We start from the raw sequence: 25,685 nt of genomic DNA on the forward strand, positions 1-25,685 counted from the left end.
CCTAAAATCAGCACCGAGAACTTTTTCCAAATGCATGGCGGTAGTAGCCGCCCACTTGAGGAAACAGCGAATATTCGTCTACCCCTATCTAGACGATTGGCTCATAAAGGCCTCCAGTTGTCTCGAGGCACAACAACATTTCGAATGGACTCTACAACTGCTGCAAAAACTTGGTCTTCAAGTCAATCTCCTGAAATCTACAGCAACACCTGTTCAGAGGTTGCATTACTTAGGGGCCATTGTAGATACCAGGCTAGGAAAGGTGTTTCCTTCGGAGGAACGACGGTTATCGATTCTCCAAAAGTGCAAACAACTGCAGGAAAGACCTCAAGCCACTGCAAGAATAATAGCTTCTCTACTGGGCTCGATGGCGTCTTGTATCCATCTGGTTCCCAATGCTCGCCTCCATATGAGACCATTGCAAGAAAATCTGGAGGATCAGTGGTGTCAACTGAGGGACGATTGGGAGAACAAAGTCCTTCTTTCTCCTCACACCCTACAATCCCTCAAGTGGTGGTGTTTACCCAGCAATCTCTTGGTGGGGATTCCGTTCCAACAACGGCCTCCATCTCAAACCATCGTAACAGATGCGTCACTGCTCGGATGGGGGGCGCACATGGAACATTTTCGAGTCCAAGGCGAGTGGTCACAGAGAGAGAGTCTCTATCACATCAACCTGCTGGAACTTCGCGCAGTCCACCTTGCGCTCAAAGCCTTCCTTCCCTCTCTGAGAACGGAAACTCTCCTTCTCCAGACAGACAATGTGGCCACTATGTACTACGTGAACAAACAAGGAGGCACCAGGTCCAGAATTTTATCCAGAGAGGCTCAGACAATCTGGCATTGGCTTCTAGCCAGGAACCTGTCGCTAGTGGCAACTCACCTGCCCGGCATCCAGAATGTTCAAGCGGATGCCCTCAGTCGGGTAATGGACGAGAACCACGAATGGGTACTACACGACGACGTCGTTCATTCCATTTTCGCACTCTGGGGTACCCCCTCTACAGACCTATTCGCAACCCCAGAAAACAAAAAATGCCAAAACTTCGCCTCCAGATATTACCATCCAGGGACACTGGGGAATGCCCTGTGGATAAGCTGGTCAGGAGCATTTCTTTATGCCTTTCCACCGCTTCCCTGATTCCGGCGGTCCTCCAGAAGCTGTCCAATGCTCAGACCAAAATGATCCTAATTGCTCCGGAGTGGCCACGCCAGTGGTGGTTCCCAGACCTTCTTCACCGGTCACTCAAACCACACATCAGGCTACCATATCGTCCGGACCTTCTCACGAAGTTCAGAGGGCAGATATCTCATCCCAACCCCTCATCGTTGAGTTTGGCAGCATGGCTCCTGAGCTAGTGCAATATGGACACTTGAACCTACCTCAGGACTGTATGGAAATTCTGAAGGAAGCAAAGCGCCCTTCCACACGATCAGCCTATGCAAGCAAGTGGAAGAGATTCTGCATTTGGTGTTTACACAACAACATTGACCCGGTTTCCTGTGGAGAACAATCTATCCTGCCATACTTGTTAAGTTTGGCAAAATCGGGCTTACAACTGTCGTCAATAAAAGTTCACTTGGTGGCGGTAACAGCATACAGAAAGAGTCCTTCACAAACTTCTTTTTTTCGGATTCCGATTATTAAGGATTTCCTAGAAGGTTTAAAGAAGGTTTTTCCTCCCATTAGAAAGCCTTCTCCTCCATGGGAACTGAACGTTGTCTTATCACGTCTGATGCTGCCGCCATTCGAGCCGATACATAAGGCATCGCTGCAGCATCTCACATGGAAAGCTGCTTTTCTGGTGGCAATCACTTCAGCGCGTAGGGTCAGCGAAATCCAGGCCCTTTGTGCTCAGGAACCCTACACGGTTTTTCATTCTGCGAAAGTGGTAATGAGAACTCATCCAAAATTTTTACCTAAGGTAGTCTCCGACTTCCATGTGAACCAAACAATTTCATTACCGACTTTCTTTCAGAATCCAGCTACTCCTGCTGAGAGAACTCTGCACTCTCTGGATGTAAAGAGAGTCTTGAAATTTTACTTGGACAGGACAAAAAGCTTACGAAAATCACAACAGCTTTTTATTAACTATGGCCCAATCAGAACAGGTTTGGGCACATCTAAACAATCTTTATCCAGGTAGATTGTTTCATGTATAATGTTATGTTATCAGTTAGCAAACAAATCCCTTGGTGGTAGGCCAAAAGCCCACTCTACCAGAGGGAAAGCAGCTACTGTAGCCTTGATGAGAAATGTCCCTTTAGTAGAAATATGCAAGGCTGCCACTTGGAGGTCGGTCCATACCTTTACTAAGCATTACTGCCTTGATACAGACGCTAGGGCAGATGCGCAGGTTGGACAGGCCTTGCTCAAGAATTTGTTTGCATGATTCATGTTTTATCAGTATTCTTATGTCTACTCCACCGCGGTTATGGGGATGGGCTTGCTACTCTATTCAGTGCTTATGACTATACATGGAAATCCCCTACGAGAGAAGGAATAGTTTCTTACCTGTAACTCCAGTTCTCTCGTAGGGGTATTTCCATGATAGTCATAAGCAACCCTCCCTCCTCCCCGGTGGAGTTGACATAGAACATGAATATTATTGAGGTTGGTACTCCAACAAATGTTTTGTTTCTTCATGTCAGGTTACTAGCCTCCAAAAAAGAACTGAGGCAACTGCCTTTTGCTGTGCATGATGGGAAACGGGAAGACTTTACTTTCTTAAAGGCACAGCTCTATTTTCATTCTGTATAATGGCAGCCTATGGGCTACACTGCCCTACATTGTTTTATTCTCATGAGAGGTGTAAATAAAATATGAGAATGTATTTATTTATGTATTTATAGAATAAATTGAGGTTTAAACGTGAATTTACACTACAACTGTTTTTTCTTCTAACAATTTGGCCTGTGTAGCTGTTCACATAGGCTGCACATTGTTATTCTTAAGTGTTTTTCACAGACCTTTTTTGTCAAGGAGCTGATGATTGCACTTAAGAATATATTACACAACAGTGCTCCGGGGTCCCCGCAGGCGCGCGGAACTATTCAGTGCTTATGACTATCATGGAAATACCCCTACGAGAGAACTGGAGTTACAGGTAAGAAACTATTCCTTTTGGCTCGCCTGGCTTCTGAGGGTCATGTTGGACTCCCCTCCAATGGCCAAGTCCCCAGGACCTTGCTGGTCCTCTTCAGCTTTGCAACTCTTCTTTTCCTTTTCCTGCATTTGCCAAGGCTTGTTGGTGGTTTTCCTGCACCACTGACCATTTGCAACCCGACAGCCGAAGTGGGATACCATCTGCATCACTTCAGGGACTCCTTTGCATCTTCTTTGTTGCACGGCTGGTCTTGTTTGTCCTTCGTCGACCTAGTCCTGCATCCACAAAAGGATGGGTAGTTGCTCCCGCCACGACCGTACCCTCCATCACAAACTGGACTTGGTCCCCTTCCTTTGCAGGTCCTCTTCTGCCAGAATCCACCTTTTGGGTTCTTCCAGTCTGGTTTGGGTCTTGCATAATCCTTTTCCTAAGGCCTCCTGTTGGCCTCTCGAGGACCCCCCTGACCGCAAAGCTCCGGACGAAGATATCTGACACCTAAAGACACACTTCACCAGCAGCCCCCAGGCCTTGGAGAAACCGACACCCGGTACATCTACATTCAGCTGACGGTCCTCCTCCTTGACTGACCGCTGGTGTGCCCAGGTCACCCCCCCCCCCTCGACCTCACCTGCAGCCTCTAAGTGGTCCCTTGCTTTCACAGGATGGTGCATATAAACTGGTGAATTAGTTCTGGTTGCCTACTTTCTTGTTTGGTATATTATTCAGTAGGCCCTTATTTACTAAAAGTAGAAGAACCGGGTAGAAATTGTGTGAGGTGGTGGAAAAATCTTTCATCACATGGTTAGTACCCAGAAATATCTATATGGGTTGTCCCCATCTGGTCACAAGAGAATGCTGGGATAAGCAGTTCAAGTTATAAGTCACATCCCTCAGTGGTACTGTAGCAAATTGCTTAATACTGGGCTCTCTGAAAGCCATTTGTCCATTCAAAATTCTGATCAGTCCAACAATCAATGACTTTCCTGATACTTTAAAGTTGCCACTCTGTGGAACTCCTGTATCACTTTTCCTGTGATGGTTCAGCCAGAAGCATAAAAAAGTGTCTGCAAGAGGGCAGTTCAAATGGAAGAAGACAGTGACTATCTCTTGGCCACCGCAGAGAGGCTAGTTCTTCTGCGTCTAATTTGAACCAGTTCCCAGAGATGATGTTTTGCTCCTGAGAGTTTCAGCTTCAATACATTTCTGAGCATCTTCTATTTTGCGCCTAACACAGCAGCATAACCTCTTCTTTTTCCACACACGTTTTTTGACCGACTGAATCCTAATGGTCCTGAAGAGACCCTTCAATATTTTGCCCATGTAGGGTCAAAGTGACCTCCTGTACAGAACAGGATATTGAAAACAATTGTTTCAATAAAATATATAGAGGCTTATCCCTGATTCGAACTTTGATCATATATCCATATGTATATTCTTTTGGCTGCCCTACATAAATGTATATTCACTCACCCAATGCTGTACACTGTTCCATAGCACTGTCTACTCGTATGTTACACCTACGTTTCAAATAAATAATGTATTTTGAAACAGGAGTGCCTTTTTCTCCATTCATTTTACAAGTGGTTCCCAAACTTCTTAGAACTACGACCCACTTTTTAGAACGACAAACCTTCACAACCCACCTACCTTTAGGAGGGGTGATTTTTTAATGTAACTAAAGCATTGTCTGGTAACACATTGTTATTTACAGAAACCACGTTTTCCTTTGAAATGGCCACTAAATTTGTTCAGACGCATTGTTTTACTGTTTAAACTCTGTAGCATACAGCACTCAAATGATGACCTGTGGGAATGGGGTTTCTGTCAATATTTATCATTTGTGCATCACCACTTAAATTCGCTTTATTTGTTTTGATCCTATTAAAATCTCGATTTCCAGTAAACTTCAGAATTAGAAAAAAAGCATGCACTTTATTTTTGCTTTCCCAACTCTTGATGCATACAGTTCATTCACTGGTACTTTGTTGCAAAAAAATTATTGTCACATAATTTACTTTAAAAACTCCTCTCACTTTGCGGCCAAACATAAGTAAACCACAGTTACATGTTGTAGGAAGTTGGCTCTGTATATACTATTTCAAAGTAAGAAATAGTGTGCACAGAGTCCAAGGGTTCCCCTTAGAGGTAAGATAGTTGCAAAATTAGATAATTCTAATGCTCTATTTTGTGGTAGTGTGGTCGAGCAGTAGGCTTATCGGAGGGTAGTGTTGAGCATTTGTTGTACACACACAGGCAATAAATGAGGAACACAAACTCAAAGACTTACTCCAGGCCAATAGGTTTTATATAGAAAAATATATTTTCTTAGTTTATTTTAAGAACCACAGGTTCAAGATTTGAAGTAAACATGTAAAATGCTGGGTACTTCACACAGGTAAGTTAGGAACTTTGAATTAAAGCAATATCATATACAGTCTTTGTTAAAATGGCAATAATCTATTTTAAAAGTAGACAGTGCAAAAATCAACAGTTCCTAAGGGAGGTAAGTAAAGGTTAGATTGTGAGGTAAGTAAAACACTTACAAGTCTCAGTTCCTGGGCATAGGCAGCCCACCGTTGGGGGTTCAAGGCAACCCCAAAGTTACCACACCAGCAGCTCAAGGACGGTCAGGTGCAGAGGTCAAAGAGGTGCCCAAAACACACAGGCGCCTATGGAGAACACAGGTGCTCCAGTTCCAGTCTTCCAGCAGGTAAGTACCCGCATCCTCCTGGGCAGACCAGGGGGTTTTGTAGAGCACTGGGGGGAGGGACAAGTAGGCACACAAAACACACTCTCAGCGGCACACGGCAGCCAGGTGCAGTGTGCAAAGCAGGCGTTGGGTTTTAGATAGGAAACAATGGAGAGACCCGGGGGTCACTCTAGCGGTGCAGGCAGGCACAAGGGGGGCTTCTCGGGACAGCCACCACCTGGGCTAGGCAGAGGGTCACCTGGGGGTCACTCCTGCACTGAGGTTCGGTTCCTTCAGGTCCTGGGGGCTGCGGGTGCCTTGATCATATATCCAGGCGTCGGGTCCCTTGTTACAGGCAGTCGCCGTGAGGAGGAGCCTCTGGATTCTCTCTGCAGGCGTCGCTGGGAGGGCTCAGGGGGGCCGTATTGGGCTACTCACAGGGTCGCAGTGGCCGGGGAGTCCTCCCTGTGGTGTTGGTTCTCTGGATCTCGAGTCGGGGGCGTCGGGTGCAGAGTGTGAAGTCTCACGCTTCCGGCGGGAAGAGTGAAGTTCTTTAAAGTTCCAAGAAAGTTGCAATGTTGTTGTTTAAATTGAGCAGAGCCGCTGCTCACAGGAGTTTCTTGGTCCTGTAGTCCAGGGCAGTCCTCTGAGGCTTCAGAGGTCGCTGGTCCTTGTCGAATGTGTCGCTGGTTGCAGGTTTTCGACTCTGGAGACAGGCCGTTAGGGCTGGGGCCAAAGCAGTTGTTGTCTTCCGTCTTCTCTGCAGGCTTGTAGGTCAGCAGTCCTTCTTGTTTCTTCAGGTTGCAGGAATCTGATTTCCTGGGTTCTGGGGTGCCCCTAAATACTGAATTTAGGGATGTGTTTATGCCTGGGAAGGCAGTAGCCAACGGCTACTGTCCTGGAGGGTGGCTACACCCTCTTTGTGCCTCCTCCCTGTGGGGAGGGGGGCACATCCCTAATCCTATTGGGGAAATCCTCCCAAACTAAAATGGAGGATTTCAAAAGGCAGGGGTTACCTCAGCTCAGGACACCTTAAGGGCTGTCCTGACTGGTGGGTGACTCCTCCTTGTTTTTCTCACTATCTCCTCCAGCCTTGCCGCCAAAAGTGGGGGCAGTGGTCGGAGTGGCGGGCATCTCCACTAGCTGGGATGCCCTGGGGCGCTGTAACAAAAGGGGTGAGCCTTTGAGGCTCACCGCCAGGTGTTACAGTTCCTGCAGGGGGAGGTGAGAAGCACCTCCACCCAGTACAGGCTTTGTTCCTGGCCACGGAGTGACAAAGGCACTCTCCCCATGTGGCCAGCAACTTGTCTGGTGTGTGGCAGACTGGCAGGAACTGGTCAGCCTACTCTAGAAGTCGGATTGGTATTCAGGGGGCATCTCTGGGTGCATGTTACAATAAATTGCACACTGGCATCAGTGTGCATTTATTGTGCTTAGAAGTTTGATACCAAACTTCCCAGATTTCAGTGCAGCCATTATGGAACTGTGGAGGTCGTGTTTGACAAACTCCCAGACCATATACTCATATGGCTACCCTGCACTTACAATGTCTAAGGTTTTGCTTAGACACTGTAGGGGCACAGTGCTCATGCACATATGCCCTCACCTGTGGTATAGTGCACCCTGCCTTAGGGCTGTAAGGCCTACTAGAGGGGTGACAAACCTATGCCACTGGCAGTGTGAGGTTGGCATGGCACTCTGAGGGGAGTGCCATGTCGACTTAGTCTTTTTCTCCCCACTAGCACACACAAGCTGTGAGGCAGTGTGCATGGGCTGAGCGAGGGGTCCCCAGGGTGGCATAAGACATGCTGCAGCCCTTAAAGACCTTCCCTGGCATCAGGGCCCTTGGTACCAGGGGTACCAGTTACAAGGGACTTATCTGAGTGCCAGGGCTGTGCCAATTGTGGAAGCAAAGGTACAGTTTAGGGAAAGAACACTGGTGCTGGGGCCTGGTTAGCAGGGTCCCGGCACACTTTCAATCAAAACTTAGCATCAGCAAAGGCAAAATGTTAGGGGGTAACCATGCCAAGGAGGCATTTCCTTTCACAAGTTAAAAGAATAAGCAACAACTTGTCAGAAGACAATGCCTGATGTTTGACCTCTGGGGTTGAGGTACTGTAAACATGACCAGCTAAACAGAATTTAAAGGCATCTTTATTTATTGATCGGACTTTCTCTAACCCACCAAAAATGTGCTCGTGACCTGAATCCCCTCATTATACTGTTGTTGGTTGTTTCAACAGATGACTGAACATGATTACTTTTTTTGTATAACTTTATTGAATTGTCAGTGAAATAAACATGCAGCATTATACAGATATCAAACACCATCTAAAGAATGTGCTCCTATCACAACAGTCTGGACATAGCACATCGACAAAAGGCGCTCTATCAAGTTATACTTTGTGTGAACCATTATGGAATACCCCCAATAACCCCGGGTACATAGCATCACAGTGCACATCACTACCGGTGCATATCCGATACCGTAGAGATCTCAGACCCTGCTTATACGATTTAATTCCCCTCCCACCGTATAACTATGCAGGGTATCCACAGCCCTCGTCATATTGTGTCAATGAAGCCAATAAATATCCTAGACCCATCGGGTATTTCTCCTCCCCAACTCTGTTTGCGCCGACAATTGATGTTGACCTGCATTTGCCAGTGAGCCTGTTCTGATCTGTATCCGGTGACATAGGTATTCAGTAATCATACAGTGTCATTCTCCATGTTTCACTGTGGTCTGTCATCCGATATGGCCTGTAAAGTGAACAGGAGCGTGTGCCATTTGTTGATTGGTGGTCCACTGCCCAACTGAAGATGGATGCGGTCATAACGTGTATTTCCGCAGTGCCCCACGTTCTCAGTTCCTGCAGCTATTTCGCGATTGGTGGGGCTGCAGTGGCTTCCAGTTCATCGAGGATGCTGCACTTGCCTAAGAGTAGGGCAAGGTAAAGAAATTGAGATGTGTGTTTCGCACTTTTGGGCCTCGTGAATCTGCCCAATAGCCACACTGCCATCATCATTGGTAACTGTCGACCTTCCAGTAAGTTTGTATGTGGTGACAGTCCCAGATCATATGAAAAAAAACTGTTACTCGCATGGCATCTAGGGCACTCCAAAGAGGGTCACGGTTACATTTCGGGAAGCAGGTCTGAGGACAAATATGTGCAATGCAGATAAATAGGTGGCTGAATTTTATTACTTATTAACAGTTTCTGCTTTTTAATGCTATACTCCTGAGCAGATATCATATATGTTTACAATTGGGGCTGGCACTATACATAATTAGTTTTGATTCCAAAAACTCGCTGGAAATGTATCCTCGCTACCCAATGTCCCAGAAGAAGAAGGGGCAGCGCTGGTGTTTCCTTTGGTAAGTCAGGAGCATAGCATATAACAATGCCACTCACAGCCCGGTACTCTGAGCTTGACAGCAGTTATTTTGTGTTTTGGGTATTGTTTGAAGGGGTTGCACCCCTAGAGGGTACTGCACACAATGTATTCATAAACAGTTATATAGTGCAATACAATTTTTAACTTAATGGTTTAATTCCTTATTTTTGTTTGAATCCAGTTTGGAGCAGAAACGCAGCAGAGCAAAGTTGCACCGGGTACAGCAGCCAGTCGCCCTGTGCTGTCCTCTCGACATGAGCAGGTATGTCCTGATGCAGAGACTCGTCATGTATGTAATCAGAGTTCACCCTTCCACAGTAAGCCAGTGACAGTCAGTCTGCCTTCCTGCACAGATACACCTAAAGTGCTAACCACATATTCATTGTCCCACAGGCTGATTCTGGAGATAAATGTAGCGCACCTACTAACACTGTGTGTGAAGATTCACCTGCTCTGTTGCTTCCACAGATACACCCGCATCAAAACATAGGTGTAGGAAGTTGGCTCTTTATATACTATTTCAAAGTAAGAAATAGGGCCTGATTACAACTTTGAAGGAGGTGTTAATCCGTCCCAAAAGTGACGGTAAAGTGACGGATATACCACCAGCCGTATTACGAGTCCATTATATCCTGTGGAACTTGTAATACGGCTGGTGGTATATCCGTCACTTTACCGTCACTTTTGGGACGGATTAACACTTCCTCCAAAGTTGTAATCAGGCCCATTGTGTGCACAGAGTCCAAGGGTTCCCCTTAGAGGTAAGATAGTGGCAAAAAGAGATAATTCTAATGCTCTATTTTGTGGTAGTGTGGTCGAGCAGTAGGCTTATCAGAGGGTAGTGTCAAGCATTTGTTGTACACACACAAGCAATAAATGAAGAACACACACTCAAAGACTTACTCCAGACCAATAGGTTTTTATATAGAAAACTATATTTTCTTAGTTTATTTTAAGAACCACAGGTTCAAGATTTTAAGTAATACTTCAAATGAAAGGTATTTCACTTGGGTACTTTAGGAACTTTGAATAATCACAATAGCATGTACAGTTTTGGCAAAAATGTCAATAAGCTGTTTTAAAAGTGGACACACTGCACAAATCAACAGTTCCTGGGGGAGGTAAGTAAATGTTAAGTTCACAGGTAAGTAAAACACTTACAGAGTTCAAAGTTGGGTCCAAGGTAGCCCACCGTTGGGGGTTCAAGGCAACCCCAAAGTTACCACACCAGCAGCTCAGGGCCGGTCAGGTGCAGAGGTCAAAGAGTTGCCCAAAACACATAGGCTTCAATGGAGAACAGGGGTGCCCCGGTTCCAGTCTGCCAGCAGGTAAGTACCCACGTCCTCGGGGGGCAGACCAGGGATGTTTTGTAGGGCACCGGGGGGGGGGGTACACAAGCAGGCACAGAAAGTACACCCTCAGCGGCACAGGGGCGGCCGGGTGCAGAGTGCAAACAGGCTTTGGGTTTTGTATTGAAAGCAATGGGGAGACCCGGGGGTCTCTTTAACTATGCAGGCAGGCACAGGGGGGGCTCCTCGGGGTTGCCACCACCTGGGCTAGGCAGAGGGTCGCCTGGGGGTCGCTCCTGCACTGGTGTTCGGTTCCTTCAGGTCCTGGGGGCTGCGGGTGCAGTGTTGGTTCCAGGCATCGGGTCCCTTGTTACAGGCAGTCACGGTCAGGGGGAGCCTCTGGATTTTCTCTGCAGGCGTCGCTGTGGAGGTCAGGGGGGGGTCAACTCTGGCTACTCACGCATCGCCGGGGAGTCCTCCCTGTAGTGTTGGTTTTCCGCAGGTCGATCCGGGGGCGTCGGGTGCAGAGTAGAACGTCTCACACTTCCAGCGGGAAACGTGAAGTCCTTGAAGTTGTTTCTTTGTTGCAAGAAAGTTGCAGATGGTTGAACAGAGCCGCTGTTCACGGGAGTTTCTTGGTCCTTGGGTGCAGGGCAGTCCTCTGAGGCTTCAGAGGTCGCTGGTCCCTGTTGGATGCGTCGCGGTTGCAGTATTCTTTGAAGTTGGGAGACAGGCCGGTAGGGCTGGGGCCAAAGCAGTTGTTGTCTCCGTCTTCACTGCAGGACTTCAGGTCAGCAGTCCTTCTTCTTCTTTAGGTTGCAGGAATCTAGGGCCATATGTACGAACACATTTTCCCATAGACACAGAATGGGCAAAACTATTTGGTACATCTGGCCCTTAGTTTCCTAGGTTCTGGGGGCCCCTAAATACTGAATTTAGGGGTGTGTTTAGGTCTGGGAGGGCAGTAGCCAATGGCTACTGTCCTTGAGGGTGGCTACACCCTCTTTGTGCCTCCTCCCTGTGGGAAGGGGGGCACATTCCTAATCCTATTGGGGGAATCCTCCAGCCACAAGATGGAGGATTTCTAAAAGTAAGGGTCACCCAAGCTCAGGACACCTTATGGGCTGTCCTGACTGGTGGGTGACTCCTCCTTGTTTTCCTAATTATCTCCTCCAGCCTTGCTGCCAAAAGTGGGGGCAGTGACCGGAGGGGCGGGCATTTCCACTAGCTGGGATGCCCTGTGGCGCTGTAACAAAGGGGGTGAGCCTTTGAGGCTCACCACCAGGTGTTCCAGTTCCTGCAGGGGGAGGTGAGAAGCACCTCCACCCAGTACAGGCTTTGTTCCTGGCCACAGAGTGACAAAGGCACTCTCCCCATGTGGCCAGAAACATATCTGGTGTGTGGCAGGCTGGCAAAAACTAGTCAGCCTACACTGCAAGTCGGGTATGTTTTCAGGGGGCATCTCTAAGATGCCCTCTGGGTGTATTTTACAATAAATTGCACACTGGCATCAGTGTGCATTTATTGTGCTGAGAAGTTTCAGTGTAGCCATTATGGTGCTGTGGAGTTCGTGTTTGACAAACTCCCAGACCATATACCCTTATTGCTGCCCTGCACTTACAATGTCTAAGGTTTTGCTTAGACACTGTAGGGGCATAGTGCTCATGCACATATGCCCTCACCTGTGGTATAGTGCACCCTGCTTTAGGGCTGTAAGGTCTGCTAGAGGGGTGACTTACCTATGCCACAGGCAGTGTGAGGTTGGCATGGCACTTTGAGGGGAGTGCCATGTCGACTTAGTCATTTTCTCCCCACCAGCACACACAAGCTGTGAAGCAGTGTGCATGTGCTGAGTGAGGGGTCTCTAGGGTGGCATAAGACATGCTGCAGCCCTTAGAGACCTTCCCTGGCATCATGGGCCCTTGGTACCAGGGGTACCAGTTACTACCTGGGTGCCAGGGTTGTGCCAATTGTGGAGACAAAGGTACAGTTTAGGGAAAGAACACTGGTGCTGGGGCCTGGTTAGCAGGGTCCTAGCACACTTTCAAGTCATAACTTAGCATCAGCAAAGGCAAAAAGTCAGGGGGTAACCATGCGAAGGAGGCATTCCTTACAATAGGTCACCCGTCCTGTGCTTAAACATGAAAATCTATGAACGACGTCCTGACAGAGGGGAAATATAGTCATTTGAAATCCCAGTTTTCAACACTGTGATGTTGTGGGCCTGAAGTAACTTCACCTTGGAGGAAAATAAAGTGATAATTCAGGCTCCAACCATTACATGCCAGAAGTATCCAGGCATGCAACTCTAATGAGAGTTATGTTGCAAGGACCCAGAAGGAGACATTATATTAAACACCAGTTGAAGAGACGTTATTATTGCATTGTAAAATGTGGCGCATGATCTCAGCCATAATAGATGGTGACATTACATCCCAGCTCTCTAAAGACCTTATTGATTACATCACTTTATATGAGGATTGTTAGTAATCGTATGGTTTTAAATGCTCATTATATGACACTGTACGATTTTGGTTTCAAAACTGTGATGGTCCACTTCTGCCTATTAAAGTGTGATCCCATCGACGCATAAATAGATGTGAAATCATGAAAATTCAGTCAGTGTGTGTTCAGTTTTATTGCTCAAAGCATGTTTGATCTGCTGAGCTGATAGGTAGTCTCAGTCTTAAAAAATACTAAATGTAACCAAAATGTAAGGCCAACATGTAGGAGAAGGGGTGTGCACCTTATCACCTAGTTGTAGCACTAAGTACATACTTTGCACATTATATCTGTCAAACTCCACTCGTCCAGATAAGAGTAGTAAAAAATGGACCGGATTCAGAAAAGTACTGTAGGAAGTTGGCTCTGTATGTGCTATTTCAAAGTAAGGAATAGCATGCACAGAGTCCAAGGGTTCCCCTTAGAGGTAAAATAGTGGTAAAAATAGATAATACTAATGCTCTATTTTGTGGTAGTGTGGTCGAGCAGTAGGCTTATCCAAGGAGTAGTGTTAAGCATTTGTTGTACATACACATAGACAATAAATGAGGTACACACACTCAGAGACAAATCCAGCCAATAGGTTTTTATATAGAAAAATATCTTTTCTTAGTTTATTTTAAGAACCACAGGTTCAAATTTAACATGTAATATCTTGTTCGAAAGGTATTGCAGGTAAGTACTTTAGGAACTTCAAATCATCAAAATTGCATGTATACTTTTCAAGTTATTGTCAAATAGCTGTTTCAAAAGTGGACACTTAGTGCAATTTTCACAGTTCCTGGGGGAGGTAAGTTTTTGTTAGTTTTACCAGGTAAGTAGGACACTTACAGGGTTCAGTTCTTGGTCCAAGGTAGCCCACCGTTGGGGGTTCAGAGCAACCCCAAAGTCACCACACCAGCAGCTCAGGGCCGGTCAGGTGCAGAGTTCAAAGTGGTGCCCAAAACACATAGGCTAGAATGGAGAGAAGGGGGTGCCCCGGTTCCGATCTGCTTGCAGGTAAGTACCCGCGTCTTCGGAGGGCAGACCAGAGGGGTTTTGTAGGGCACCGGGGGGGACACAAGTTGACACAGAAATTTCACCCTCAGCAGCGCGGGGGCGGCCGGGTGCAGTGTAGAAACAAGCGTCGGGTTTGTAATGGAAGTCAATGGGAGATCTAGGGATCTCTTCAGCGCTGCAGGCAGGCAAGGGGGGGATTCCTCGGGGAAACCTCCACTTGGGCGAGGGAGAGGGACTCCTGGGGGTCACTCCTCCAGTGAAAGTCCGGTCCTTCAGGTCCTGGGGGCTGCGGGTGCAGGGTCTCTCCCAGGCGTCGGGACTTTAGGTTCAAAGAGTCGCGGTCAGGGGAAGCCTCGGGATTCCCTCTGCAGGCGGCGCTGTGGGGACTCAGGGGGGACAGGTTTTGGTACTCACAGTATCAGAGTAGTCCTGGGGTCCCTCCTGAGGTGTTGGATCGCCACCAGCCGAGTCGGGGTCGCCGGGTGCAGTGTGGCAAGTCTCACGCTTCTTGCGGGGAGCTTGCAGGGTTCTTTAAAGCTGCTGGAAACAAAGTTGCAGCTTTTCTTTGGAGCAGGTCCGCTGTCCTCGGGAGTTTCTTGTCTTTTCGAAGCAGGGGCAGTCCTCAGAGGATGTCGAGGTCGCTGGTCCCTTTGGAAGGCGTCGCTGGAGCAGGATCTTTGGAAGGCAGGAGACAGGCCGGTGAGTTTCTGGAGCCAAGGCAGTTGTCGTCTTCTGGTCTTCCGCTGCAGGGGTTTTCAGCTAGGCAGTCCTTCTTCTTGTAGTTGCAGGAATCTAATTTTCTAGGGTTCAGGGTAGCCCTTAAATACTAAATTTAAGGGCGTGTTTAGGTCTGGGGGGTTAGTAGCCAATGGCTACTAGCCCTGAGGGTGGGTACACCCTCTTTGTGCCTCCTCCCAAGGGGAGGGGGTCACAATCCTAACCCTATTGGGGGAATCCTCCATCTGCAAGATGGAGGATTTCTAAAAGTTAGAGTCACCTCAGCTCAGGACACCTTAGGGGCTGTCCTGACTGGCCAGTGACTCCTCCTTGTTATTCTCATTATTTTCTCCGGCCTTGCCGCCAAAAGTGGGGCCTGGCCGGAGGGGGCGGGCAACTCCACTAGCTGGAGTGTCCTGCTGGGTTGGCACAAAGGAGGTGAGCCTTTGAGGCTCACCGCCAGGTGTGACAATTCCTGCCTGGGAGAGGTGTTAGCATCTCCACCCAGTGCAGGCTTTGTTACTGGCCTCAGAGTGACAAAGGCACTCTCCCCATGGGGCCAGCAACATGTCTCGGTTTGTGGCAGGCTGCTAAAACTAGTCAGCCTACACAGATAGTCGGTTAAGTTTCAGGGGGCACCTCTAAGGTGCCCTCTGTGGTGTATTTTACAATAAAATGTACACTGGCATCAGTGTGCATTTATTGTGCTGAGAAGTTTGATACCAAACTTCCCAGTTTTCAGTGTAGCCATTATGGTGCTGTGGAGTTCGTGTTTGACATACTCCCAGACCATATACTCTTATGGCTACCCTGCACTTACAATGTCTAAGGTTTTATTTAGACACTGTAGGGGTACCATGCTCATGCACTGGTACCCTCACCTATGGTATAGTGCACCCTGCCTTAGGGCTGTAAGGCCTGCTAGAGGGGTGTCTTACCTATACTGCATAGGCAGTGAGAGGCTGGCATGGCACCCTGAGGGGAGTGCCATGTCGACTTACTCGTTTTGTCCTCACTAGCACACACAAGCTGGCAAGCAGTGTGTCTGTGCAGAGTGAGAGGTCTCCAGGGTGGCATAAGACATGCTGCAGCCCTTAGAGACCTTCCTTGGCATCAGGGCCCTTGGTACTAGAAGTACCAGTTACAAGGGACTTATCTGGATGCCAGGGTCTGCCAATTGTGGATACAAAAGTACAGGTTAGGGAAAGAACACTGGTGCTGGGGCCTGGTTAGCAGGCCTCAGCACACTTTCAATTGTAAACATAGCATCAGCAAAGGCAAAAAGTCAGGGGGCAACCATGCCAAGGAGGCATTTCCTTACACAACCCCCCCCCCAAACGAAAGAGGATGAGACTAACCTTTCCCAAGAGAGTCTTCATTTTCTAAGTGGAAGAACCTGGAAAGGCCATCTGCATTGGCATGGGCAGTCCCAGGTCTGTGTTCCACTATAAAGTCCATTCCCTGTAGGGAGATGGACCACCTCAACAGTTTAGGATTTTCACCTTTCATTTGCATCAGCCATTTGAGAGGTCTGTGGTCAGTTTGAACTAGGAAGTGAGTCCCAAAGAGGTATGGTCTCAGCTTCTTCAGGGACCAAACCACAGCAAAGGCCTCCCTCTCAATGGCACTCCAACGCTGCTCCCTGGGGAGTAACCTCCTGCTAATGAAAGCAACAGGTTGGTCAAGGCCATCATCATTGGTTTGGGACAAAACTGCCCCTATCCCATGTTCAGAGGCATCAGTCTGCACAATGAACTGCTTAGAATAATCTGGAGCTTTGAGAACTGGTGCTGAGCACATTGCCTGTTTCAGGGTGTCAAAGGCCTGTTGGCATTCCACAGTCCAGTTTACTTTCTTGGGCATTTTCTTGGAGGTGAGTTCAGTGAGGGCTGTCACAATGGATCCATATCCCTTCACAAACCTCCTGTAATACCCAGTCAAGCCAAGGAATGCCCTGACTTGAGTCTGGGTTTTTGGAGCTACCCAGTCCAGAATAGTCTGGATCTTGGGTTGGAGTGGCTGAACTTGGCCTCCACCTACAAGGTGTCCCAAGTAAACCACAGTTCCCTGCCCTATCTGGCATTTGGATGCCTTGATAGAGAGGCGTGCAGATTGCAGAGCCTTCAAAACCTTCCTCAGGTGGACCAGGTGATCCTGCCAGGTGGAGCTAAAGACAGCAATATCATCAAGATAAGCTGTGCTAAAGGACTCCAAGCCAGCAAGGACTTGATTCACCAACCTTTGGAAGGTGGCAGGGGCATTCTTTAAACCAAAGGGCATAACAGTAAACTGATAATGCCCATCAGGTGTGGAGAATGCTGTCTTTTCTTTTGCTCCAGGTGCCATTTTTATTTGCCAGTACCCTGCTGTCAAGTCAAAGGTACTTAGAAATTTGGCAGCACCTAATTTATCAATGAGCTCATCAGCTCTTGGAATTGGATGAGCATCTGTCTTGGTGACAGAATTGAGCCCTCTGTAGTCCACACAAAACCTCATCTCTTTCTTTCCATCTGTGGTGTGAGGTTTGGGGACTAAGACCACTGGGCTAGCCCAGGGGCTGTCAGAGCGCTCAATGACTCCCAATTCCAGCATCTTGTGGACTTCCACCTTGATGCTTTCCTTAACATGGTCAGACTGTCTAAAGATTTTGTTCTTGACAGGCATGCTGTCTCCTGTGTCCACCTCATGGGTACACAGGTGTGTCTGACCAGGGGTTAAGGAGAAGAGTTCAGGAAACTGTTGTAGGACTCTCCTACAATCAGCTTGCTGTTGGCCAGAGAGGGTGTCTGAGTAGATCACTCCATCTACTGTACCATCTTTTGGGTCTGATGACAGAAGATCAGGGAGAGGTTCACTCTCTGCCTCCTGATCCTCATCTGTTACCATCAACAGATTGACATCAGCCCTGTCGTGGAAGAGCTTAAGGCGGTTTACATGGATCACCCTCTTGGGGCTCCTGCTTGTGCCCAGGTCCACCAAGTAGGTGACCTGACTCTTCCTCTCTAGTACTGGGTAAGGGCCACTCCATTTGTCCTGGAGTGCCCTGGGAGCCACAGGCTCCAGAACCCAGACTTTCTGCCCTGGTTGGAACTCAACCAGTGCAGCCTTTTGGTCATACCAAAACTTCTGGAGCTGTTGGCTGGCCTCAAGGTTTTTGGTTGCCTTTTCCATGTACTCTGCCATTCTAGAGCGAAGGGCAAGTACATAGTCCACTATGTCCTGTTTAGGCTCATGGAGAGGTCTCTCCCAGCCTTCTTTAACAAGGGCAAGTGGTCCCCTTACAGGATGACCAAACAGAAGTTCAAAGGGTGAGAACCCTACTCCCTTCTGTGGTACCTCCCTGTAAGCGAAAAGCAGACATGGCAGGAGGACATCCCATCTCCTTTTGAGTTTTTCTGGGAGCCCCATGATCATGCCTTTTAATGTCTTGTTGAATCTCTCAACCAAGCCATTAGTTTGTGGATGGTATGGTGTAGTGAATTTATAAGTCACTCCACACTCATTCCACATGTGCTTTAGGTATGCTGACATGAAGTTGGTACCTCTGTCAGACACCACCTCCTTAGGGAAACCCACTCTGGTAAAGATACCAATGAGGGCCTTGGCTACTGCAGGGGCAGTAGTCGACCTAAGGGGAATAGCTTCAGGATACCTGGTAGCATGATCCACTACTACCAGGATATACATATTTCCTGAGGCTGTGGGAGGTTCCAGTGGACCAACTATGTCCACACCCACTCTTTCAAAGGGCACCCCCACCACTGGAAGTGGAATGAGGGGGGCCTTTGGATGCCCACCTGTCTTACCACTGGCTTGACAGGTGGGGCAGGAGAGGCAAAACTCCTTAACCATGTTGGACATATTGGGCCAGTAGAAGTGGTTGACTAACCTCTCCCACGTCTTGGTTTGTCCCAAATGTCCAGCAAGGGGAATGTCATGGGCCAATGTTAGGATGAACTCTCTGAACAGCTGAGGCACTACCACTCTCCTAGTGGCACCAGGTTTGGGGTCTCTGGCCTCAGTGTACAGGAGCCCATCTTCCCAATAGACCCTATGTGTTCCATTTTTCTTGCCTTTGGACTCTTCAGCAGCTTGCTGCCTAAGGCCTTCAAGAGAGGGACAGGTTTCTTGTCCCTTACACAGCTCTTCCCTTGAGGGTCCCCCTGGGCCTAAGAGCTCAACCTGGTAAGGTTCAAGCTCCAAAGGCTCAGTTCCCTCAGAGGGCAGAACATCTTCCTGAGAAGAGAGGTTCCCTTTCTTTTGCTGTGTTGCAGTTGGTTTCCCAACTGACTTTCCTTTCCTCTTGGTAGGCTGGGCCATTCTTCCAGACTCCAGCTCTACTTGTTCACCCTGTGCCTTGCATTGTGCTCTTGTTTTCACACACACCAGTTCAGGGATACCCAGCATTGCTGCATGGGTTTTTAGTTCTACCTCAGCCCATGCTGAGGACTCCAGGTCATTTCCAAGCAGACAGTCCACTGGGATATTTGAGGAGACCACCACCTGTTTCAGGCCATTGACCCCTCCCCATTCTAAAGTAACCATTGCCATGGGATGTACTTTTCTCTGATTGTCAGCGTTGGTGACTGTGTAAGTTTTTCCAGTCAGGTATTGGCCAGGGGAAACCAGTTTCTCTGTCACCATGGTGACACTGGCACCTGTATCCCTCAGGCCCTCTATTCTAGTCCCATTAATTAAGAGTTGCTGTCTGTATTTTTGCATGTTAGGCGGCCAGACAGCTAGTGTGGCTAAATCCACCCCACCCTCAGAAACTAGAGTAGCTTCAGTGTGGACCCTGATTTGCTCTGGGCACACTGTTGATCCCACTTGGAGACTAGCCATACCAGTGTTACCTGGATGGGAGTTTGGAGTGGAACCTTTCTTGGGACAGGCCTTGTCTCCAGTTTGGTGTCCATGCTGTTTACAGCTATGACACCAGGCCTTTTTGGGATCAAAGTTTTTACCCTTGTACCCATTGTTTTGTGAAGAGGCTCTGGGCCCACCCTCCTGTGCAGGTTTTTGGGGGCCTGTAGAAGACTCTTTACTATTTTTAGTTTTGGTTGTCTCATCACCCTTCTGCTGGGGAGTCTTTGTGACCCCTTTCTTTTGGTCACCCCCTGTTGAAGTCTTGGACACCCTTGTCTTGACCCAATGGTCCGCCTTCTTTCCCAATTCTTGGGGAGAAATTGGTCCTAGGTCTACCAGATGCTGATGCAGTTTATCATTGAAACAATTACTTAACAGGTGTTCTTTCACAAATAAATTGTACAGCCCATCATAATTACTTACACCACTGCCTTGAATCCAACCATCTAGTGTTTTCACTGAGTAGTCAACAAAGTCAACCCAGGTCTGGCTCGAGGATTTTTGAGCCCCCCTGAACCTAATCCTGTACTCCTCAGTGGAGAATCCAAAGCCCTCAATCAGGGTACCCTTCATGAGGTCATAAGATTCTGCATCTTGTCCAGAGAGTGTGAGGAGTCTATCCCTACACTTTCCTGTGAACATTTCCCAAAGGAGAGCACCCCAGTGAGATCTGTTCACTTTTCTGGTTACACAAGCCCTCTCAAAAGCTGTGAACCATTTGGTGATGTCATCACCATCTTCATATTTAGTTACAATCCCTTTGGGGATTTTCAACATGTCAGGAGAATCTCTGACCCTATTTATGTTGCTGCCACCATTGATGGGTCCTAGGCCCATCTCTTGTCTTTCCCTCTCTATGGCTAGGATCTGTCTTTCCAAAGCCAATCTTTTGGCCATCCTGGCTAACTGGATGTCCTCTTCACTGGGGCTATCCTCAGTGATTTCAGAGGTGTTGGTCTCTCCTGTGAGGGAACCAGCATCTCTGACTATTATTTTAGGAGTCAGGGTTTGAGGGACCCTGTTCTCCCTAGATAGGACTGGTAGGGGGGAATTGTCCTCCAAGTCACTATCCTCTTCCTCTGAGTTGCCACCCTCAGAGGGGTTGGCCTTTTCAAACTCTGCCAAAAGCTCCTGGAGCTGTATTTTGGTAGGTTTGGGGCCCATTGTTATTTTCTTTAGTTTACAGAGTGACCTTAGCTCTCTCATCTGTAGATGGAGGTAAGGTGTGGTGTCGAGTTCCACCACATTCACATCTGTGCTAGACATTTTGCTTCTAAAAGTTGGGATACTTTTTAAGAATCTACAACTAGTTCTAGGTTCTAATTCAAACTTTTACAAACTTTTAAACTCTAAAAGAAATGCTAAACAGGATCTAACACAAGGCCCTAGCAGGTCTTTTAAGAATTTAGAAAACTTTTCAAATTGCAAAAATCAATTTCTAATGACAATTTTGGAATTTGTCGTGTGATCAGGTATTGGCTGAGTAGTCCAGCAAATGCAAAGTCTTGTACCCCACCGCTGATCCACCAATGTAGGAAGTTGGCTCTGTATGTGCTATTTCAAAGTAAGGAATAGCATGCACAGAGTCCAAGGGTTCCCCTTAGAGGTAAAATAGTGGTAAAAATAGATAATACTAATGCTCTATTTTGTGGTAGTGTGGTCGAGCAGTAGGCTTATCCAAGGAGTAGTGTTAAGCATTTGTTGTACATACACATAGACAATAAATGAGGTACACACACTCAGAGACAAATCCAGCCAATAGGTTTTTATATAGAAAAATATCTTTTCTTAGTTTATTTTAAGAACCACAGGTTCAAATTTAACATGTAATATCTTGTTCGAAAGGTATTGCAGGTAAGTACTTTAGGAACTTCAAATCATCAAAATTGCATGTATACTTTTCAAGTTATTGTCAAATAGCTGTTTCAAAAGTGGACACTTAGTGCAATTTTCACAGTTCCTGGGGGAGGTAAGTTTTTGTTAGTTTTACCAGGTAAGTAGGACACTTACAGGGTTCAGTTCTTGGTCCAAGGTAGCCCACCGTTGGGGGTTCAGAGCAACCCCAAAGTCACCACACCAGCAGCTCAGGGCCGGTCAGGTGCAGAGTTCAAAGTGGTGCCCAAAACACATAGGCTAGAATGGAGAGAAGGGGGTGCCCCGGTTCCGATCTGCTTGCAGGTAAGTACCCGCGTCTTCGGAGGGCAGACCAGAGGGGTTTTGTAGGGCACCGGGGGGGACACAAGTTGACACAGAAATTTCACCCTCAGCAGCGCGGGGGCGGCCGGGTGCAGTGTAGAAACAAGCGTCGGGTTTGTAATGGAAGTCAATGGGAGATCTAGGGATCTCTTCAGCGCTGCAGGCAGGCAAGGGGGGGATTCCTCGGGGAAACCTCCACTTGGGCGAGGGAGAGGGACTCCTGGGGGTCACTCCTCCAGTGAAAGTCCGGTCCTTCAGGTCCTGGGGGCTGCGGGTGCAGGGTCTCTCCCAGGCGTCGGGACTTTAGGTTCAAAGAGTCGCGGTCAGGGGAAGCCTCGGGATTCCCTCTGCAGGCGGCGCTGTGGGGACTCAGGGGGGACAGGTTTTGGTACTCACAGTATCAGAGTAGTCCTGGGGTCCCTCCTGAGGTGTTGGATCGCCACCAGCCGAGTCGGGGTCGCCGGGTGCAGTGTGGCAAGTCTCACGCTTCTTGCGGGGAGCTTGCAGGGTTCTTTAAAGCTGCTGGAAACAAAGTTGCAGCTTTTCTTTGGAGCAGGTCCGCTGTCCTCGGGAGTTTCTTGTCTTTTCGAAGCAGGGGCAGTCCTCAGAGGATGTCGAGGTCGCTGGTCCCTTTGGAAGGCGTCGCTGGAGCAGGATCTTTGGAAGGCAGGAGACAGGCCGGTGAGTTTCTGGAGCCAAGGCAGTTGTCGTCTTCTGGTCTTCCGCTGCAGGGGTTTTCAGCTAGGCAGTCCTTCTTCTTGTAGTTGCAGGAATCTAATTTTCTAGGGTTCAGGGTAGCCCTTAAATACTAAATTTAAGGGCGTGTTTAGGTCTGGGGGGTTAGTAGCCAATGGCTACTAGCCCTGAGGGTGGGTACACCCTCTTTGTGCCTCCTCCCAAGGGGAGGGGGTCACAATCCTAACCCTATTGGGGGAATCCTCCATCTGCAAGATGGAGGATTTCTAAAAGTTAGAGTCACCTCAGCTCAGGACACCTTAGGGGCTGTCCTGACTGGCCAGTGACTCCTCCTTGTTATTCTCATTATTTTCTCCGGCCTTGCCGCCAAAAGTGGGGCCTGGCCGGAGGGGGCGGGCAACTCCACTAGCTGGAGTGTCCTGCTGGGTTGGCACAAAGGAGGTGAGCCTTTGAGGCTCACCGCCAGGTGTGACAATTCCTGCCTGGGAGAGGTGTTAGCATCTCCACCCAGTGCAGGCTTTGTTACTGGCCTCAGAGTGACAAAGGCACTCTCCCCATGGGGCCAGCAACATGTCTCGGTTTGTGGCAGGCTGCTAAAACTAGTCAGCCTACACAGATAGTCGGTTAAGTTTCAGGGGGCACCTCTAAGGTGCCCTCTGTGGTGTATTTTACAATAAAATGTACACTGGCATCAGTGTGCATTTATTGTGCTGAGAAGTTTGATACCAAACTTCCCAGTTTTCAGTGTAGCCATTATGGTGCTGTGGAGTTCGTGTTTGACATACTCCCAGACCATATACTCTTATGGCTACCCTGCACTTACAATGTCTAAGGTTTTATTTAGACACTGTAGGGGTACCATGCTCATGCACTGGTACCCTCACCTATGGTATAGTGCACCCTGCCTTAGGGCTGTAAGGCCTGCTAGAGGGGTGTCTTACCTATACTGCATAGGCAGTGAGAGGCTGGCATGGCACCCTGAGGGGAGTGCCATGTCGACTTACTCGTTTTGTCCTCACTAGCACACACAAGCTGGCAAGCAGTGTGTCTGTGCAGAGTGAGAGGTCTCCAGGGTGGCATAAGACATGCTGCAGCCCTTAGAGACCTTCCTTGGCATCAGGGCCCTTGGTACTAGAAGTACCAGTTACAAGGGACTTATCTGGATGCCAGGGTCTGCCAATTGTGGATACAAAAGTACAGGTTAGGGAAAGAACACTGGTGCTGGGGCCTGGTTAGCAGGCCTCAGCACACTTTCAATTGTAAACATAGCATCAGCAAAGGCAAAAAGTCAGGGGGCAACCATGCCAAGGAGGCATTTCCTTACAAGTACATTTGCACGTATGACCATATTTTCCTTTTATACATGTGCCAGGAATCCACAAAGGGATATTTAGCTGTTTAAATGCATGTGTAGCGGTAGATACACATGCTCTGCATACTCCGGCCATCTAGTGTTTGGCTCAGACGTATGCAACTTGCTTTTCTTCAAAGACATGAGATCCTATGACCCCTCCTCTGTTAAATAATGTGCATCAGCTCCATCTTCAGACTGTTTTTCTCTGCCATTTGGCTTGGATGTATTTGTCAGAGCTTGCCCTTAATGTACCTTTTCAAGGCCTACTGATTCAGAGATTCGCACATCATCACTGAAGATTCAGCACCAGGATAAGAACATCTCAGACGAGGCTCAAGATAATTAACTCAAACACTCTGTGCCTTCCACCTAGTTCGGAGAGTGCTCTGGACAGGATGATGGACCTAACCTCATTCCAAAGGTGCCTTCAGTGCAATGCCAAATATCCGCACAACAACCAGCACAAAATGTGTAGCTTGCAACTCTCCCCCAAACACAACTGTCCTGAGAGTCAACAGTTTAAGTATAAAAAGACTACGTTACCGTTGGTATTGACGCCTCGCCAACACAGCATGGAAACCACCACTGAACATCGAGGTATCAGAGCAGTAGATTGTTGGCATGGAGGAAGAAGATGAAGGGGCTGAGATGGCAGGTTGTCCTTACTACATCGGCTCTGGAGACTCCGATGTCAACAGCGGAGACAGTGACTATGAGAGGAAGGCCAACCCTCCATCTCCATCCTCGCAGAACCAGTCATCCAACCGGCAAAGACGTTATGGCCAAAGATAAAGGCCACACCAAGGGCCGAGAGTACATAAGTCCCTAAATACAAGGCACAGCTGTGGACTTGCCAGAGCCACGCCCTACAGCGTTTTGGCTTGGCAGCCCAGTGCACAAATGGTCTTGGAGCTCCGCAAACAACTGGTTCCAGTCGATACTGAGAGAGGGCTTCAAAGCTAAGAAGGGATGAGGTAGTCCTTGATCCTAATCGGGCTCTCAGCCACAAAACCTAGCACAGCGTTGAGGTGCCAGAGTTGAACACTTCCAATTGCACCAGCTGTCAGTGCTGAAGTCCTCTGCGTCGAAGGACTCGATGTTGAAAGCAAAAATCAAAGAATCCCCTGCAAGGATGCCCAGGTTCCAAAAACAAAGTTGGCCCTGAAACACCATGTTATCGAGGAAGAGGAGGATCTCCTATCCTTGAAAAATTACAGTAGGTCCTGGACAAAGGTCAACGGGCAATTGATCCAAAGACTGGGAAACTCACCACTCCAAAAAAGAGAAGGCTGGAGTTTGAGGAGCTTTTAGTGTTGCAACCTAAGAAGAAGGCAATGCTTCATAAAAGCACAAGTCCACCACCGTTACTGTTAACCCACTCCTCCCCAGTGCACTCTCCTGAACATTGCACACATGACAATATAGGGAGTGTAGATCTTTAATCCCAAGCAGAAGATTTCAGGGCCCTGGTAGCCTCTGGTAAGATTATGATGTAGACCCCACAGGATAATCCAGACTTCGAACTGGTCCCTATCAAACCATTCCCACCCTGTGGCACAACAACCAGAGTGTCATTCAAAGAACAGCGGCATACCCCATATGTCCGTAGCCCCTCAAAAGGAGGACTTCTTAGTAGAGACTTTTTGTAAAATGGAGAGAACTGTGCAATACTTACTATTGATAATGTCTATACTGAAACAGTCTACAGATGTTTTCCAAGACCCAGTTAAAACCAGAGTACTTACTGGTAGAGTAGAGAGGAAAGTTCATGCCATCACCTTCAGACCTGCTGGACCCTACCCATGATTCTTTGGTGGCACTTACTGCACGCAAAAGGGCTACATCACAGAAGATGAGATGCTCTTCCTCCT

General features: G+C 48.1%; 1 protein-coding gene across 2 annotated transcripts in view; it reads left to right on the forward strand.

The window, feature by feature from the left end:
• AP4M1 (adaptor related protein complex 4 subunit mu 1) overlaps positions 1-25,685 on the forward strand; it is a 209,409-nt gene that overhangs the window by 25,539 nt on the left and 158,185 nt on the right. For both annotated transcript variants that reach the window (XR_011199886.1, XM_069217086.1), the window contains exon 7: positions 9,377-9,457. Coding sequence is in view for 1 of the 2 variants with exons in the window: in XM_069217086.1 (XP_069073187.1) it covers positions 9,377-9,457 (81 nt within the window). In the remaining variant the exon portion in view is untranslated. The remainder of the gene's footprint in view (positions 1-9,376; positions 9,458-25,685) is intronic.

This window comes from Pleurodeles waltl, chromosome 12 (genome assembly GCF_031143425.1).
Source record: "Pleurodeles waltl isolate 20211129_DDA chromosome 12, aPleWal1.hap1.20221129, whole genome shotgun sequence".
In the NCBI taxonomy this organism is placed as follows: domain Eukaryota; kingdom Metazoa; phylum Chordata; class Amphibia; order Caudata; family Salamandridae; genus Pleurodeles; species Pleurodeles waltl.